We start from the raw sequence: 20,433 nt of genomic DNA on the forward strand, positions 1-20,433 counted from the left end.
GCAAACAGGAAACAGGGTAGAGAGAAAAGTAGAGAGAAATTACAATGGCAGCGAAACTCACATAAAACATGAAAGGCCCTCTCAAAAGACAAAGCTTTGTCCATTCTGGGATACTGTAGAAACATCGTGGGGCAATATGGTGGCCTCTGTAGATATTATATTCCATTTCTGCCATATTCTGCCAATAGACCCCCCCGCCAAAAAAAAAAAATCTTACACAATAGCCTTTTAAAGGCTTGCTTGAATTTATAACATACATACAATTGACATCAATTGGGACTGCATCACAATCTTGTTATACAATCTTGTTGTAAATGCTGAATATATCCCTTGTATCCTTATAATGGCCAACAAATGACCCCATAAGTGAAGGCCCTTTGAGCTCTCACTGTTTTGTCTATTATAAAAGCTATGTATGATATAATATGGCGTTGCAGTCATGCTGTCTAATTAAGAAAAATAAGTGGAAGAAGAAGTATGCATACTTTATTAATCCCTCTTGGGTATATTACATGTTTTCACTCTTTATTCAGAAACACAGGCCCAAAATACACACATGCACAAATATGCATTAAGTGAGAGATGCCAAATACACAGTCAGGAGGTGAACTAATAGCTGCCAGTCCATGCTTTGAACTGACTGGTTCGCACTGGACCAGAAGTGGCTCCCCTCCAGTTCCCAAGCCAAGTCCCTACAGACTGAGCTGCTTTGTATGTGTATGTGTAAGCTCACATCCATTTCTTTTCACTGATATTTTCAATGGCTGTAGCACAGTGCGGAGCACAAAAGGTGTATTTTAACTGCTGTGTCAAAGCTTTTAACGACATCCTTGGGAATTAGGGAGCAATGCACTAATGACTTGTTAGATCACATTCAACAGGCCATTCGCTATCATGTTTCCATGCCTCCTATAGCTTCTGACTTACCCCTAAAATCTTGTATTAAAAACATGATGCATCAAGCCATCTGACTGTGGGAGTTATAAAATATTGTCATTCCCAATCATCTACTTTTGAACAAGCTAAAGAAAGCCATCTGTCAGGACCCGGAGAGCATAGCTATCAAATGACAGATAATGTGGTGTTAGAGGAGAAGACCTGTTCTCAGAAACACAAACTCACAAAGGTTCATCATTCAGGGGTTCCTTGTTTGTCCCTGCTGTTGTGGAATTACCCCAGAAGAAAGTAAAGAACACTTAAGTCATTATTAATTTGTTTACTGGGTTGAATTTCTTTTTTTCATTCAAGGCTAATAAAGAAACAAACAGCTGTACTTGATAATTGTACTTCCTGCTGATAAACAATGGCTTTTGTTTGGCTCTCTTCTATTAAATATGTACGTCATTTCCCAATCTAACACAATGTGATGCAAATTTCTTTCAAATAAAGCATGATTATTACTAAGCCAATCTTCCCAAATGCAAAACAGTAACAATAGTACACAACAAGTAATTTTACAATATTCTCCTACCTATGACAAAATACATCACTGTATACATAGTGTTTGCAAAGCAGAACAATCTTAGCTCAAATCTCTCGGATGATGACCTCCATTAGTGGTTTATACAAAAATTAGATTTTTACATATGCTGCGGATATTTGACATATTCAGGCCATATACTAAGGGATTAAAAAGAGGCTGACATGTAAGCCAGTACATAGATAAAAATATTCGCAGCATATTAGGTACATTGTTCATACTATATCTGCTCTGCATTAATTCAAAGCAAGCTCCAAAAGAAAAGTTCAGCAGAGAAGCAAGATGAGGTGTGCAGGTACTAACAGCTTTCTGTCTGGTCTGTTTAGAACCAGAGAAACAGATTTTAAGAATCTTCATGTACGTGTAAAAGATCAGAGTTACAGGACAAAAGATTGCGAGAAATGTTGCAATGAGTCCATAAATGTTATTGACTGCTGTGTCATAACATGCCAGCTTGACGATGGAATAGTTGTCACAGTACACTTTGTTAATAATATCTCCGCACAGTTGTAAAGGGAGACTCATTGCTAATGGAAGAAAACATACAACAGAAGCATACAACCATGCTACAGAGATAAAGATTATGATCTTGTTACGTGTCATACGTGTGTTATACTGCAGAGGACAACAGATAGCAAGGTATCTGTCATAGGACATGATGGCTAAGTTGAGAAATTCCACACAAGCATATGAATACAAACAGAAAATCTGAAGGTAACAAATGGAAACAGAAACAGTGTGAATGTCAGAAAGAATCTGAACCAGAAGAAATGGAAACAAGCCTGTACTACCATACAGTTCATTGACAAACAGGCTGCACAGAAAAATGTACATAGGTTCATGTAAACTTCTGTTCAGACAGATAACCACAATGAGCAAAAGATTGATGCAAATAATAAAAATATACAAAGACATAATAAGCATGAAAAATATGTATTTTAAAACCCCAGTGTCATAGTAGGCACCAAGTGTGAAATATGAAACCTGTGTAGAGTTTATCATGATCCGTCTCATGTGAACAGAATTCACTGTAATGACACAAAAGAGATAATCAAGAAAACAGTTGCAAACATACCTCAAACCAACCCTCTCCTTCACTAAAGTCAATATACTGTTAAGTTGTTAAACTACAGTTAGTTTATGACTTTATTTGAACCACAACATTTACCTGAGTGAGACTGTGATCCCCTCCTTACTGAGCTGAACATCTACCTCTGCTTCTTTTAACCTTTTCAGGTCAGTGGACGCCCCCGCAGCTGTCTGACTTCATTACCAAAGGAACCAATCACTGACTAATTGTTAACACTAAGGGGAAAAAGAAACTTATGTACAGTTTATTATTTATGAAAGACAGCTCAGAAAAATTAATGTAAAGAAAACATAAGCTGACTTCATTCTGTACTTTTAATATGAAAGCCCATTCCCATGTGATGCAAGAAAAATATTATGAGAAACTTAAAATAACAAGTTAACAATCTCAAAGTGCCTCATTATTTTGAGATGCTAACTCACTATTCTGGATCTTTTTTTCAATCACATCAGCAAAAATGAGCTTCTGTTTTTAAAGTAATATGAATTCTTACTCATAGAGAATCCATGCAGATATTTATGACTGAACAGGCAGTATAACATGTATAACATGAAGAAATGTTTGTGAAAGATGTAACAGCATTGATTTCATTATTACTGCATTTCTATATTCCCCCAGTAAAACTGAAAAGCAAATAGTTAAAGTGTCTACCTTGATCAGTTATTATATTTTCTACATGTACACGACATGCAGAAAATAGCTGTGCATGATTTTAAATTTATATTAAAGCTAAAAATCTTATAGTAAGCTAAAATCATACTTTTGTCATTTGAAAAATTTTGTCATTTGCCTATGTATGTGACATCTGAGTGTAAAAGTGTAAAGTATATCAGGGCTCTTAGGTGCAAGAAATGCTCCGAATTTAAATTTATTTAATTTAAAGGAGTTTATGTAATTCTACTATATTATTTTTATTCTTAAATTGCTGCAGATTATTATTATTATTATTATTATTATTATTATTATTATTATTATTATTATTATTTCTATCTTTATGGTCCTTATGGTCATATAATTATTTATACTTTAAGGGGATACTGCAGCATACATATTCTGATAGCCCAGGTTACACTGAAAAAAGATGTGTAACTTGATTGTGCATTACAGGACTGAGGTTATACTACCAGGAAACCCAAAAATTGCAAAAATTAGTTTTGACCCCAGAGGGCTGAGGTTGGGAGAGGTTGTTTTCTCATGTTGGATGCTTGTGTAATGATTTTAAAATTATTTTCACAGGGCCATAATGTTCAAAAGGAAGACAAAGATATGGCCTGTTGATGATGCATTATCATACATTTTGTCTTCGAGGGACAAGCCTTTATGGAACGATTTCTTGATAATAACAAAGGTACAAAGATGTCCTTTTAAGGGCAGCATATTACACAAGTGCATATCTCACTACTATCATTTACATACACATAAGGAATATATATTTAGGCTATATATCAGAAACAGAAATGTGTTGACAGAGAACTGACTTTAATCCTTACCTTTGCAGTTGAAAAATTTTACAAGACTATATTGTCATTTCCAAAGAGGAAAGGTTAAGTTGACTCAATCTCCTAATCAAATGTAATGAATGAATGTAATTTACTTATGTGCCTTCATAGGAAGAAGAGTGTTTGCTACCCAGCCCATCGAAGCAGGTGCTTTTGTCTTGGAGTAAAGGGGTGAACTCCTATCAGTGGAAGAATGCCAGTCAAGACACTACTCAGAGATTGAGAGTACATTTCTGTTTGAATTTGAATGGCAGAAACATAACTGGTGGTAAGCACATGAAGATAAATGTTTTGTAGAGATCAGGGAAATAAAACTTAAAACCCGAAGCAAACATTTTAACAGCTGATGAATGAATGAATGAAAGCAGGAATAATCTTGGAATCACACATGCTAGCTGGACTGCAACAGTTAATGCTGTGAATCAGTTTTTGTTTTTAATTTGAGCTGATGCTGATGAGTGACGTCTGTAGCTAATGATAAGAGCTCTTCTGATCTGGATCAGGCTGGATCACAATACACAGTTAGATGTGATGATATATACACTTGGTGTAATTTGGTATTTTCTTATACCTTATTACCAGTATCCATGCTTCCAGAGAAGATGGATCCCTTGGAAGATTAGTGAATGACAACCACAAATTTCCAAACTACATCATGAAAAATGTCATAGTAAACAACAGGCCACATTTGTGCCTGTTTGCTGTGGAGAATATAGATGTAGGAGTTGAAATAGATTACAACTATGGTGATTCAAAGTGACCATGGCGTCAAAAGGTGTGTTGGTTACAATATATACAATATACAATGTATACCAATGCATTATATTACAAAAACGTGCCAAGTACAGCTAGTTATCTTTCAGATATATAGCTACAGTATTTGTTCTTTTTTTTATCTGAATTCCAGATGACAGACAAGCAGGCTGATACTGTGGCAGTAGAGACAGAGGGATTCTCTATGGATCTGACTTCCCCTGAAGATTCAAAGAGAGATGAGGCTAAAACACAGGTAATGTTGACACTGAATTCATGTACTGTTTATGTTAACTCTGCACTAAATAGTTGAATTACAATGATCCATATGAGAGATGACACATTTTAGTAATTATTATCATTAGTATTTTCAATGTGATCCATTGCAGCACTTCATAGGTTGCTGTAAGACTCTTTGAGGCCTCTAGAAGAGACCACATGCACTTATCTTCAAGTTACATGCTGTTTCAGAAACAGTTTTAATGTGATCTAACTTTGGTAATTTATGTTTAGGTGTGTACTGTCAGAGGGTTTTCCTTAGTGGATTATCCTGACACTGATGGAGACTGTATGAAAGACCAACCTCTGTCTGCACACTGTGATGTAAGTTGTTCAAAAGCTGAGGACAGAAAACATTCTGATGTGTCTCAGATACTTATATTACACAGCAAAATATTAATAGACCTGTGGTATAAAAATCCTTCCCTTGTAATTGATTTTAATAGCATCTAACCAACAGTGGATTACCATACATTGACACAACTCCCTTTTGCAGATGGATGGAACACCAGAGTTTTCTGATCCTCTGTATGATTCCAGCGAGAAAATAGTGGAAGAAACTGACAATGAAGATCCTATAAAAGACACTTTGAGTCTGCAATCAGATGATGAACTTGTTCCAAAGTTGAGAAGGACAAAAAGCATTCTGGTATGTCTCTAACACTTTTAATGTCAATAACTGGTACATAGGCCACTTCCTCCTAAATCTTTCCTTCGCAATTGAATTTAATAGAATGTGAACAAAAATGGATAGTCATACCTTGATATAACGTCCTTTTTACAGATGGATAGAGTACCAAATGTTTGTGATGCTCTCTACGATTCAAGTGATGACAGTGTAGAGGGTGCTTCCACTTCTCTGTCTGAAATGGCTTCACAAAGGCCAAGGAGAGACTGTTGCCGTCCAGTAAGCTTCTTTTTTGCTCCTTCATGTTATCACTTAAAGGGTAGAGCCACCAAACTCAACACCATGTTCACTAAGTAGTGCCAATGATGCATATAGATCAGGGGTGTGACAGAAGGGGCCAAAATTTAAAACACAGTCTAAATTATGTATGAGGTTATCTTGATTAAAAGGTAACCTTCCTAAACAATGAGTGCAGATTTTTCAGCACAACTTATGCTTTCAGATGGAGATCTGGATCACCTGTCCACCACAAGCTCACCTGTTGAGAGACAAAAGAAGACTGCTACTGAATTCTGAATTCAGTACTGTTTCTCTGTGCAAGTGTCATCTTTCTTAGATGATATACATGGAAATATTAGTGCTTTCACTTGACTAAAAAATATTTTTTCATAGATGAAGAGGAACAACCACGGACCCCCGAAAGGCCCCCTGTTGATTGGAGTGATGATGAAGGGGGTGAGTCCAGGCACTGTCAACACTAGAGATGGTCTCAGAGTTCAGTACTCTTTCACCGTGCTAGTGTAAACCCTCTCAGATTTTAATACTTACACATTACTAAAACATAATTTTTTCAGATGGAGAGGAGCAACACTCGATCACAAGAAAATCCCCTGCTGATAGGCGAAAGAAGGGTGCAACTACTAAACATGATGACTATGATGCTGATAAGGAAAGTGAACGTGATGTGGGTAAGTCCAGGTGTTAATACAAATGTTCTCAGTCTGCACTCTGTACACAGTTGCAGATATCAGACCTTTCACACTACTAAAACTTTTCTTTTAGAGAAGAAGAGAAAAATATAAAATCTCAGACTTGAACTAAAATGAAAAACAATATGTTCTGAACCAGAGACTACTGTTAGAGTCCACTGATGTTTTTTTGTCAGATGGAAAGGAGCAGCCGATGAGGAACACTGCACCCCCTGTCAAGAGGCGAAAAAAGACCTCAACTAAACAAAAACATGATGAAGTTTCAGGTGAGTCCAGGTGATATAAACAAGTGAAGTGTTCTGAATCTGACTCTTCAGTACTTTAACTGTATTAATATCCATTTTCAGATGAAGAGGAACAAAGTGTCACTGCCACAAAATCCTCTGCCAAGAAGGGAAAGGAAACTGCATCTCAAAGAGGGAATACAGGTAAATTTTCTGAAGACTGTACAGTTGCCACTTGCTGACAATGCAGAAGTCACTAGGACTGGATGACTGCATTAGATGTATTATGTGTTGTGGTACAGGTTCATTTCATTAGTGTTGTTACATGATTGGTAGGATGTTTGTTGTGTTTTACGGTGGGGTTTATTTATGTTTGTAGTAGCTACCTGAACATCAGTGGTGGTCTGAGCAAGGGAGCATTGGTGCCGTCATGTTTGATTTCTTGGTAGATTAGCTGCTTTGATGGATGACATCAGACCATTTCCTGTCTAGAGTTGATACTTTTGGTCTAGCACTAGTGCAAAGGCTTTAAAAGGAATTATTAGGGAAGGTTGGAAGTCTCCACAGCTGATGCAGTGGTGTTAGGACACATCCAGGGGAGTGTGTCAGCCATGCTTCTGACAGGATGCTCTGAATTTGATATCATTGTTTGAATAAAAATCTATCTTGTCTGTTAGCATTTGTTACTGTCCATATGGAACCTTTATATAGATGCAAAAATAAGTGAAGAGACCCTGGACTGACTGAGAGAAGAATGCAGTCCAGCGAGGGATGGCAAAATTCATTGCGCTGAAGAAGGTGCCAGGAAAGAATGACTGTCTGCTATGTATTGGGAAAGAATCTCCAGTCCTTCGCACTCAAATATGGAAGGATATTAAATGTTTTGTCTCTAATGAAATAAAAGAAAAAATCAAGAGAAAGCTTGATTTTTAAAGAGGAGCAATTAAGGTAATCTTAACACATTTTGTATTAGCGTACTTTGAGAGGGAGAAATTTAACCAGAGATAAAAGGAGGAGAGAGGTCTGTTTTGTTGTTGTTGTTGTTTTGTTTTGTTTTTTATGGGGAACTGGCAACTGCAGCTTGTTTGAAGCTGTATGTTTGAGCATGTTTTAGTAGTCTTAAAAACTGTCTGTTCAGCTTATAGCTGCTATGTGGTTTTGTGCTGTTAGAAATGACAACTGCAACAGTATATTTCTTTTCAGGAAGGTGTATGTTTGATCATACAAGTATTCTCAAATATTGTTCCATTAAAACATTTCAAAAATTCAAATGAATTACTTTATTTATTAAGATGGAATAAGTTGTGTGGGGCTCTACTGTAGTCTGATGTCTAAAACAATTCCTATTTCCCAGTTTGCCAATTACCTGGAAGATGTTTGATAATACAATATCAGAAATACCCTCAGTTGAGATGACCAATTTGGCATTTTAATGGCAAATTAGATAAGATAAAATTACCCTTCTAATGACCATTTTTAGAAGTAAACGATTCATTACAGGTCATATTAATTCATATTTGATGATGAATAAGACATCCTTGTTGGCCACTGAATAGGGAAGGGGTATTTATGGGGTATTCTAGGTAAAAAACATAAAATTACTATTACTATATAAAATTAATTATTATTAACATCAACAGTAGCAGTGATATACTTTGGGTTAATGAAAACACAAACCAGACATCACTCTGTTGGTTAAAAACTTTTTCCTGAAACTTTGTTTTTCACTAAATCTGAGTGAATGTATAGTATGATGGTGCCACCTAGTGTTCAGAAATGCTTTGTGTTGATACGTGGGCTAGAAATGCCAGTCCTCACTTAGTGGGTCGTTTGACTCGGTCCTTACTATGCAGCAAGTACAAGAATGAATGTGTGTGTGTGTGTGTGTGTGTGTGTGTGTGTGTGTGGGTGCGCGCGCGCATGTCCAACAATTCATCAAGCTTTTCATTGACCCCTTCATTACCTAAAGAAATGACCCCACAGACACAATCACATTTCACTGGACATTCCTTGTGTTGTGTAATGATAATACAGCAGATCCTTGAATCTAATGCATAAACTGAACTCAGTGAACTTGGAGTAATAAATTTTACATATCAATGTCCAAACATTCCAGTCTATTATTACATAAACTTCATTCACATATGTATTCTTCTTGCTCAGTACAAACACTTTATACAGACATCCTGATTGTACTGTTGAAACAACAGTTTTCTTTGGGGGTTTTCATGCTATTGAATTTAGTGGAAATATGACTTTTAGCAAAAACAAAACTTTTATAAATTATGCAAATTTTTGTAAAATCCAGTCCATACAGGATAGGATTCAAGAGTGGCTGAGATGAAAGCCACTATAATGATAAATAAATGCCTAACATATTGGGTAAGCTGCTCATATTAAACCTGCTTTGTATTATTTCAAAGAAACAACCAAAAGAAAAGTTTAGCAGGGAAGCAAGGTGAGGTGTGCAGGTGCTCTGTCTGTTTGGAACCAGAAAAACAAACTTTAAGAATCCTCATATAGGAGTAAATAATTAACAATATAAGAGCAAAAACTACTGTAAACATGTACATGATTCCATAGACATTAATGACTGTGGTGTCATAACATGCCAGTTTGACAATAGAGTAACTGTCACAGTATGCTGTTAATGATGTTCCCACATAGCTGTGAAGGTGCAGTCAAAGATATCAAGGCAGCAACTTCAATAAATGAATATAACCAATTTAGAACAATGAACATAGCAACCTTATTAGATGTCATAAGTGTGTTGTACTGTAGAGGATAACAGATAGCAAGATATCTCTCATAAGACATGATGGCTAAATTAATAAACTTTACATTTCCATATGTACAGATACAGAAAATCTGCAGGAAACAAAAAGAATCAGGAACAGTATATATATATATGTATGTATGTATATATATAGTCTGCTTTTTAACCTGGGTTACATAAGCAGCAAACAGTGAAATCCTTCCTCCTCAGTCCATAGAAACAACCATCTAAACTGGTTAAAGTCCTATCAAATTGATCTCAGTTTGTACATGTGCGCAATGACTCCTCTATGCACACCAAAGGTAGTCAAGTAGTTACACAAAAAAATGTACTGTTTAAATTTAATGAAACGTAGCAAGCATACTGTACAGGAGTGCTAGGTGGTAAGTGCTGGTCACAGGTTGGCCAAAACAAACACCATGTTCGAGCACAAGACAGTTAATAAGAATACCTGATACAAGAACACCTGAGGCCAAAGATCGATGACTGACTTTGTGGCTGTATCATCAATCCTTCTACTGTATATGTTGGACACTATGATGCAGAGAGGAGTAGAGCTGTCAAGTGATCACCACCTGATGAAAAAAATTAGTTCAGGAGGAGCAATGCAGAATCTGTCTTGGCGATGAACCAGTAGACTAGCTCTTTATCTCTGCAGGGCTGCTGCATCAACCAACCATCGGCATCAAATGCCACCTCCTCATCCCCCTGCGAACATTATGTGTGTCAGGTCTTTCAGAGATGGAAGGCCAGGAAAGCACCAGAACCAGACAGTGTCACTCTCCTGTCTGAAAGTCTGTGCTGACCAGATGGCCTCATCTTAATGCAGATCTTTAACAGATGGATTGAAGTTCCCTTCAGTTTCAGTTGCTTCATAATCATTGTGGTCTCTAAGAAACTCTCTATCACAGGATGAAATGACTATAGGACCATGCCCCTGAAGGACACCAGCCCCCTACCCCCTGTGAGACTCCTTCAGTTGACTCCCCAGGAACTGACTGGACCTGATAGGTAACAAACAGCCATGGTGCCCTCATGGGATGTGCACTCTCGTCTCTGCTTTTCTCCCTCTACAACAAGTGCACCTTGAGAGACCTTGTTGTGGAAACCTTCAGATTTCTGTGGGAGTCCAACACTGACAATCATTAAAAAATTGGAAAAAGGCCCAACAGAAGATGTAGTTCACAAAATAAGCAGAAACACAGCAAGTACAGACCCATCACACCCTGTAGACAACCTGTTCCAAACTCTTTCCTCTGGTAGGCCCCACAGAGAACTGTACACCAAAACAAACGAGACACAGGAACAGTTTCTTCCTACAGATGACCAGTTAAACCATCATATAGTGTCAATAACTCTCACAACAAAACATCCATTACAATAATACAGTTTAAAATGTCGTGCCCTGGTTTTAACGTACATGTCACTCGAACTGTACACTTGAAATAATATTCCGCTTTGTGTCTATCAACTTCTACTTTCTTTACACTATATGCAATTTATGTCATCTTTTTTTACACTTACATCACAGTCTGGGTGAATTCTTGATTGTGATTGGCAGAGGGCAATCAAAGCCTCCATTTAACCTACAATATTCTGTGACACCAAGAGAATCAAGTGCCTCATCCTGTGATCACCACAGGACGGCGACTGTGACACACAAACTGCAAGAATATATGACCCTCACAACTTTTTCTGTGCCCCTCTTCACTTGCTGATATTTTGTGTTACATGGGGAATCATCTCACCCTGCCCATTACTGAACTGGCTGAATATTGTTTAGGCTGCAGAAGACAGGTACATGGCCTATCATTTCTTTGTGTAAAACTGATTTGGAGACAGTGACATGGCTGGTAGCTGGCTAGTCCTCAGCCATACTGTCAAATTATATTCACTGTCTGTCAACTGTACTCTGCTGTCAACTTTGAATCATGCTAGCATAACATGAGCTCTGTGGCTTTAGGCAAATGGTTCTATGAGCTGAGCAGACTTGAAATATCTCCAGTTGCCAAGTCTTATCTAAGGTTTGTCCAATTTACTGGAGTAGTAAACAATGTCTCAATTGCATACAAACCTTATGGGATGGGAACAATTGATCCATGTATTAGTGAAACCCTCAGGTGTTACCAGTCATGGTAAGTTGTGGCTTATAAAATACTTAAGACATTAATTGCATGAAAGCATTGTTTGTTTGTTTTTCCAAATGGGTAACTGTTGACAGCAATCTGACATCATGGCTGCTGCTGTGACAAGTATAAAAGAAGCAGCAGAGTTTCCTCCCTGTGAGGAGGAACTCAGTGTGACTGTATCAGCACAGCAGGTACATCTCAGAAATCACAGTCATATTATTATGTTCTGTGAAGCATTATACTGATTCTCAATAATAGAAAGGTAAGTTTAGTTAGTTTGTCATTTTTATGTTCTGTATGAAATTTAATTTCTTAACTGTCAGCAGACTGAATATTGATTGTTATCAGTTCTATTTAACTAATGTGTTGTGCACTAAGAAGGAGGAAGATGGTAAACTCTACACATGTTTCATATTTCACACTTTCTGCCTACTTCAGCACTGGGATTTACAGATATGTATTTTTCATGATTATTATGTTATTATATATTTCAATTATTTGTGTCAACCTTTTGCTCATTGTGGTTATCTGTATGAACAGAAGTTTACATGAACCTATGTACATTTTTCTGTGCAGCCTGTTTGTAAATGAACTGCTGGGTAGTGTAGCAGTGTTTCCATTCCTTCTGATTCAGATTCTCTCTGATATTCATATTATTTCTACTTCTTTTTGTTTCCTGCAGAATTTCACTTTGTTTGTGTATGGAAATGTACAGTTTATTAACTTGGCCATCATGTCTTATGACAGATATCTTGCTATCTGTATTCCTCTACAGTATAACACACGTATGACACCTAAGAAGGTTGCAAAGCTTATTGCTCTAATGTGGTTATTCCCAGTTACTGAGGTTGCTGTCATGATAAGTTTGAGTGCCTCTTTACAGCTGTGTGGAAACATCATTGACAAAGTTTACTGTGACAACTACTCTATTGTCAAACTTGCATGTTCTGACACAACAGTCAACAACATCTATGGACTGGTTTACTCATTTATCATAGTATTTGGTGTCATAACTGTAATTCTTTATACTTATATAAAGATTCTTAAAATCTGTTTTTCTGGTTCCAAAGAGACCAGAAAAAAAGCTGTCAGTACCTGCACACCTCACATTTGTTCTCTGTTGAATTTTTGCTTTGGTGGTTTCTTTGAAGTTGTGCAGAGCAGATTTAATATGAGAAATGTACCAAATATGTTACGCATTTTCTTGTCATTATATTGGCTGACAAGCCAACCACTGTTTAACCCTACACTTTATGGACTACAAATGACCAAAATACGTACCTTATGTAAACGTTTTGTCTTTGGTAAAATGTAAACTGGTGTCAGCCTCAACAATTTGGTAACTCTGAAAGATGGATGCTTTGATGAAATTAGCGTCAACAGCATTCATGTTTCTTCTCACAAATCCTATGACACCCCATATAAGATTATTCATCGACTATATGTAACTCCAGCTATTCAATGTAAATATGACTCTATGTACCACAGCAATGTTTACATTTCAGGCATAAGGAAGAGCACATATATAGTTATCTTTTGTGGACATGATGAAAAAATTTTTTTTTCAGTCCAAGGTGAGATTAAGAAAGTATATGTAACAAATATACCTTTAAATGTATACATGTACACATATATATTGTACTGTGATCAGATTCAAATGATGAACACAGGCACAGATACAAACTTAGAATTGCTTTGTGGGCAACATAACAGAATAACTTTATACAAGTATACAAACTACATGTAAACTTTCCTGGCTGTGATTGTAGTTGTTGCTTACTTTTCTTGGTTTTTTTTGGTTTTGTTTGTGTTTCTATTTTAGTTTGTATTTTGTTTTTATTATATTTTTCTTAAAGGTAGGTCTCTGTATAGTATCCCTTCCGTATTGGGAAAAGAGCAACAATTGCTTTGTCTTTCGTGGGTTTCTACTTTTGTCTGTTACAGAGTACACTGCTGCCACATCATTAATAATGTAAGGGCCGGAGTAGGACTCATTGTCAGCTCGGGAGTTTCATGCCTCAAACAAACCCACTGAAGTTCACAACTTACTATACTGGACTTACACTGTATAATTAAAGCCTTATTCTCTTAAACCTTGGTATCCACAGTGTATTTTTCTGTGACATCATCATCTCCAGTTCAGTGTTAATAAGCCCAGCTTAACAACTTAAGTTAATTTATTATCAATAAATCTTGGGTGAGTTACACTGTGCACAAATGAATACTTCTGACCATTTTCTACTGCCACATCACCTTATGTTATCTTGACACATGTATATACACGTTAAATAATTTATACATGAGAAATAAATGCATTTAGGCCGAGTTAACAGATCATCTCATTGTTTTTATTTCCTCTCATTAAGAAAACAAAACTTAAAAAAAAAAACAGTTGTGACAACTCAAAATTTCAAGGCAACTTACAGGTTTTTGAGTTTTGAATCAAACACTTTAGGTTTTTGAAATAATTAAAAAAAATGTTAACCTTGTTGAGATAATTTGGATTTCTTCTTAAGATAAATTTTAATCTTTGAAATTTAAACACTCAAAATCGTATTTCAAAAATTGTTCACAGTGAGCTTTGTCATTATTTGGATGCTTGAAAATTAAACCATTGTTAACTTTCACTTCAACAAGTTTACTCAATAATAATTCTTTAAATACAATTTTTGGGGGTTTCCAAAACTCAAAGATTACAGTTTATCTAAAGAAGAAACGTAAATCATCTCAACAAAACATTATTAGTTGGAAAACCTTAAGAGTTTCAGTTGGGCTCACAACTAAAAAATCTACTGAAGTAAGTTTCTTAACTTTTTTGTTTTCACAGTATGACAGTTTAGCGTACTTCATAAATGAAAAAATAAGTGCATTAAGGCATAATCACGCATTACTTGTGGATGCTTCCTCTCTATTGATAGTCTGTCTCTTCCTCACCACTCAGATACAGATCACTGTCGTGCATTTTTGCTGTTGTCCAGTAATCTTAAAGGGCAAGTTGTTTTTGTTATTCACAAACAATTAATAATTCCAGGCAATGGAAAAGAAAGGTAAAACTCTGCAGACCTTTCTTATAAGTACTATCTGTGGTTGATTTTCCTTACAGTTTGGCATCTATAATTGATCTCAAATATTTGTACTCATCTACCACCTCAATACTCTCCCCATCAATAATAATTTGTTAGTGTCTGTTGGTACCAGTCTCAGAGTCAAAAACGAATTCTTTAGTTTCCTGGGTGTTCAAATGTAGAAAACTGGACCTACACCAACCAGCAAACTGAGCACAACAGCTGGTTTTATCATCATGTTGAATTAAACCCATAACTGCTGTGTTATCTGCAGATTTAATAGTAATGTGACCAGATGTGTTGGTGCTACATTCAGTTGTACAGAGGATAAATAAGACTTGACAAACAATGCTCTCTTGTGGTAATAATAGGGAAGAGATTGCCCCATTTACTCTGATACACTGTTCTCTGTCAGGTAAAAGACTGAGGAAAGATTCACCCCATCTGATGATGCCACTGTTTACTCCTAACTGCAGCAATCTCTCCATCATAATATGGGCTCTAACAGGGTTTAACATAATGAATAATCTACAAAAGAAAAACAAACAAGCAAACAATAACACAGGGATGTCGTTTGGCCAATCAATTTGACAAATATGCAGGATGCACGTAAAAAAGAGCTCAAACCTCTTTATTATAACTGATGTTAAAGCAACCGGTCAATAACCATTCAAACTGAGTGAAGTTTTCCTTGCCCCAGGGATATGATGTGTATCAAAAAACATTTGAAAAAGCTTTTTAAACACGAGGCTGATTCAGAATCTGCAGACACATCTAAAAGCAAGATTAAGTTGTTCCCTACACTCAACACTACTCTACAGGTGTTGCTTAATTAGGTTACATTCAGTGAAGAAGGTATTTTAGTTAGTTATGTTATTCCCTCTGTACTAGAAGAGTACAGCTGTACAGCAGTGATTCTCAAATAGAGACCCCACCAGTGGTGATACATTTTTCAGAGTCATTCCTTTAATTTATATATATGTATAAATTATTTTACTAACTTCACAGGTCAGATGTAGGAAATGTAAATGTTAGGTACTTAACTTTTTTTTTTTAAACTGGCCCCTCTGAAACAGTACTTGAATTGGCCTGTGTGAAGTAGCGTGGAGAAGGATGGTGTAAACATACCTCTCATACCAGCGGCACCATCTGTCCCAAGACCAAATATCTTGTCCTGTGGAATCCCAATGAGATCATGAGGGATCAGTGAGGTCATGCATGGCAGTCAGGAAGTAAAACTACGTCCAAAAGAGACAGATATACATTGAATCGCTTGATCTTTTAATATTAGTGGCATGAGGACTGGAGAGTTTCTGATGTCTTCCAGGACGGGTGCTTCAACAATGCCAGCAAGTATTTCGAGCATTGTACCTACCATGCGATGGGACCTGTAGTTGGTTGATTTTCCAATCTTTGAAAAAATAGATGTTACACTAGTCAAATAAATGAAAGGTGATGGTTGATTCAGATAGCATGTAATGAAAAGGAATAAAAGGAATTCCCTAATTTGGTTAAATAAAGGTCTGTCTATCTATCTATCTATCTATCTATCTATCTATCTATCTATCTATCCACTCTGCAAGATAGAGCTGGATCGTTGATGTGGTGGGTGATTTCATGCTACACCAGCCAGTAAAGGCATCTGAAGGCTCCCATCACAGCCTCACAATTTAACACTCAATGCTCACTCAAAGGCTGTTTTGAAAGTATGACCTGAACAGTGCAGCAAAAGGACAGACAACTGTTTTACATTAGAAATCCTTACACCCATGTAATTTGCATTCCCAAATTATATCACTGATATCAAATCACTTGATTAAACCGTATCTTTAACCAAGGCTGTGTGGGCCTGAAAGGACTTATCACGGACTTCTTGTGCTGACAGCAAATTACAAAACATTCCTACATAAAATTAAGAATACCAGTTAAAAAAATATATCAATACTAGCTACTTTTTTCTCACTATTGCCTACCAAAACAAAACTTAATTAAAACAAAAATATAAGCTAAACACGTTTCCTTTCATTTTACAACAATGTGAAAACAACAAATTGGAACTTACCATAGGTAGTCTGGTACAATGTCGGGCCATATTTGGGGTTTTTCTGCAACTTTGGATCCCGGAGAGATTTTCCATGTTTGCCTTTATTTTCCACGGGTTCAGCTTCATTTGTACCGGCATCAACAACATTTATGCTAACCTCATCCTGCTCTGTTAGCCTCGCATTTGAGCCTTTTCTCATTTTAGGCAGTACCATGCTCAAGTTAGCTAACCTGCATCTATGTGCTTGAGCTCGTGCTCTGCAATAATTAAAAGGGACTGTTAAGAGCAGTGGCAATTACATCCAAGAGTTTCCCAAGCAACAACACAGATGTTGACTCATGTTTAGGGCACAGACCCACACAAAGGTCCCCACAATTTTTTGGGTTTTGAATACATGGATATTTGTTGTGCTTTTTGGCATTTAAGGTAGAGTCATAAATTTGTCCAAAGTGTTCACGAGGATATCAAATACCAATGTTTTGGGTTGGTGGAAAGCCCCAAGCAGCAGAAGAATGAGGAAAAAACAAGGAAATACAGGCAGAGGGCTTAATAGTGTCTGCAGCTACAGACACCACCACACAATAACAGTGGGTCAGAAGTGATGATTGAAAGGGGTTATATAATATGTGAGTCTATACATTGTTTTTTTATGAAAATGTTGTTTATTATACCTTTAACAAAAATATTTTTTGCCCTGGTGGAGATTCCCATTGTACCATTACAGAGGAACCACTGTCAACTCCAGGACCCATGATTCAAACTACCAGCAGCCTCTGCTTCATCTCCCCTGTAGCCACGTTTGCTTTAATGCTTAATTCAATGCTATGTGCTCCCTCACCTGACGTCTCCTCTTCACTTGCTCGGTATGACATTTGCTTGCCAGTCAACAGGCTTTTCATATCTGCACTTTATACATTTAGAAAGTTAGATTCTGCACTATCTTTATGAATCTTTTAGGCTGCACTATCCTTTGGTAAATATGTTTCCAGGCTTTCATGCCTCCCTTTAAGGAAGAGCTATCACTACCCAAACGTGCAAAAACTATCAACAGTCTCATCTGTGTATTTCTTACCTTGTGGTTCAGGAGTCTGCTGCTGAGTTTTTGTTACCTCTGTGATCAGAGCACAACTAGATTCCGCTCTTTCTGCATGTCCTTCAGTAGGTCTATGAGACTCCCCTGCATCAAATCACAATAAAAAACAATCTGTTAAGGCTTCAGCAAATTTAAGAGGGAAACAGGGCTGTCACAATATCAGATTTTCACTACACAATTATCATGGCCAAAAGAATTTACAATTAGGATATTACAGCAGTATCTACAGAAAGTTTTGGGGAAAAGTAATGCTGTCAGTGAAATTCATCTTTAACTTTGTTTATTGTTCATTTTGTTGCTTTTCAGGCAAATGAATTTCACTTAAAAACAAAGTGTAGGGAATACTGGTGGTCAGAGTTATTATAGTTCTGTATTTTTCATTATTTTTTACTTTTTATTCATTTTTAATTTTTGTTTCCAAAGTGGGTTTACTTGCTTTGCTTTTTTGTTTTTTTTTATTGCTTAAATGTTTAGTTTTAGTTTAGTTCTATCAGTTTCAGTATTAGATGCACCAACTCACATGTTGTGTTGGCAAATTTAACCAATCTTACAAGGACTGAAACTGAAGATGTTTCCTGTCTATTTTTTATTTTATTTCACTTGGTTTTGTAAGTACACAATATAGTTTCAGTAAGTTTTTGTTACCACTTAAAACAGTATGAGAAACAAATATCAAAGGGAACTGTAAGATTAGGACCAGAGACGTGGAGCCAAGAGAAACAGTGACCATAGTGAAATGCAAATACATGACACAGCTGAAGGTTTTTGTGTGTACAGTTGAATCCTGTCTCACCTGAACTAGAAGTTCATTTGAGTTTTCTTACTGCAAGCAAATCCTCTGACTCTCCTCTGATGGATCTGAGATGTCCTCTGAAGTCTTGGATTAAAAAAAAACCCAACCTATGAATAAGGATAGAGTTAATAAAAATCATGCTGTAATTCAGACTTGTGTTGTAAGTTGTTTTTTTTCCTCCATATTGTGCAGCCCTGCTTCTGCTTAAAGCTACTGCTGATGCACACAGAAATCAAGACAGAAAAAGGCAGTTTCTCTGAATGAAAACTGAGTTTCATCAAAGCTTATGACAAAGTTCCAAAAATGAGCCAATGAGATGAAGCTCTGAAACTACAGAAAGCTATATTTTACACACAGTACTGTATTACATCATGTGTTTGAAGTATACACAGCAAATTAATTGGTAGAGTAATTTTAAAAGTGATTGAAACAGCAGCTTCAAATTATATTCATGTAATAAATATGCAAATGTGAACTATGATACATACCAATTGTGCAAAATTTAATATTAGTATTACTCATTTTCAGGTGTAACATCACTTCATACTGTGTAATATTTTTAATTTTTAATTTTCCATGTGCAATATTCAATATTTCAATCAGATGTATTATCAGTCTGTAAAATATCAATATTTCACTTCCAGTGTGCAATAATCAAGTAATAATCCAGTAGCTATTCCCTCTGTGCAATAGTGGAAATTCAACTGCCAAGTCTCCTTATATTGTATATATTATTCCTATTGTTATATTTCATGTTTATAATATTCCTGTTTTTATTCTTATATTCCTGTTTATATTGTTCATATTTTTTAGATTTCCTCTTACTATGTATTTTCATTTTATTTATTTATTTATTTATTAGTCTTAACATTTTTTAAGTTAACTTTGCTGCTGTAACAATGTAAATTTCCCCAGTGTGGAACTAAAGAAAGAATATTTTATCTTTTACCAGCACCGCCAGTGGAATTCATGCCAGCTAGCACAGAAGCTGCTGCAATTATACAGAGCAAAACATGCATCAAAGCAAAAATAAATGACAGTAATCTAAATACACCAACCTAACAGAGCATGTTAGCCTGCCAGCAGTATCCTTCAAATGAATTACATAATCAGTTTTTAAGTTACTAACACTTTTAGCGCAATGCAATGGTATTTTTATGGCAGTTCCTAGCATGGCAGCTCGCAGATTTTTAGACGCTAACGTTTTTAGCATAACTCAATAGTGTTTAACACAGCGAAAACTAGCATCGCGGCTAGCAGACTTTTAGGCGCTAACGTTTGTCAGTGGAGATTAATATAGCGATAGTTAGCATTACAGCTAGCTAGTTAGCTACATACTAGAGGTTGACTCAACTCACCATTGCAATGAATTGACTTATTAGATTGGAAAATGGCGTCAGGCCTCAGTTCACACACTTTTTTTTACACACACTGTGATTTTAAAATGCCAACTAAAAGTATGTATTAACACAAGCAAACACAACATTAACTTCAAATAAGTTTTTCCATTGCTTAGCTGAGGTTCTTACCACTCAGACAAGACACTTGGCTGTCCTGAAGGATTGAGCACAGACAGTTTGCACTTTGACCT

At 36.3% G+C, this 20,433-nt stretch overlaps 2 protein-coding genes and 1 pseudogene across 2 annotated transcripts; 2 read left to right on the forward strand and 1 right to left on the reverse strand.

Annotated features, from left to right (window-relative positions):
- Window positions 1-590: 590 nt before the first annotated feature.
- LOC146328648 (olfactory receptor 11A1-like) lies at window positions 591-2,482 on the reverse strand. The gene has a single exon (XM_084716447.1). It carries the CDS (start codon window positions 2,480-2,482, stop codon window positions 1,562-1,564), a length of 921 nt encoding a protein of 306 aa, XP_084572573.1. The 3' UTR covers window positions 591-1,561.
- Window positions 2,481-6,533, forward strand: LOC146328649 (histone-lysine N-methyltransferase set-1-like; annotated as a pseudogene).
- A 5,702-nt stretch (window positions 6,534-12,235) lies between these two features.
- LOC146328650 (olfactory receptor 10J5-like) lies at window positions 12,236-13,215 on the forward strand. The gene has a single exon (XM_084716448.1). The coding sequence runs from the start codon at window positions 12,236-12,238 to the stop codon at window positions 13,160-13,162; it is 927 nt and encodes a 308-aa protein (XP_084572574.1). The 3' UTR covers window positions 13,163-13,215.
- The last annotated feature ends 7,218 nt before the right edge of the window (window positions 13,216-20,433 follow it).

Source organism: Lutjanus erythropterus, chromosome 4, assembly GCF_056507025.1.
Source record: "Lutjanus erythropterus isolate fLutEry1 chromosome 4, fLutEry1.hap2, whole genome shotgun sequence".
In the NCBI taxonomy this organism is placed as follows: domain Eukaryota; kingdom Metazoa; phylum Chordata; class Actinopteri; order Lutjaniformes; family Lutjanidae; genus Lutjanus; species Lutjanus erythropterus.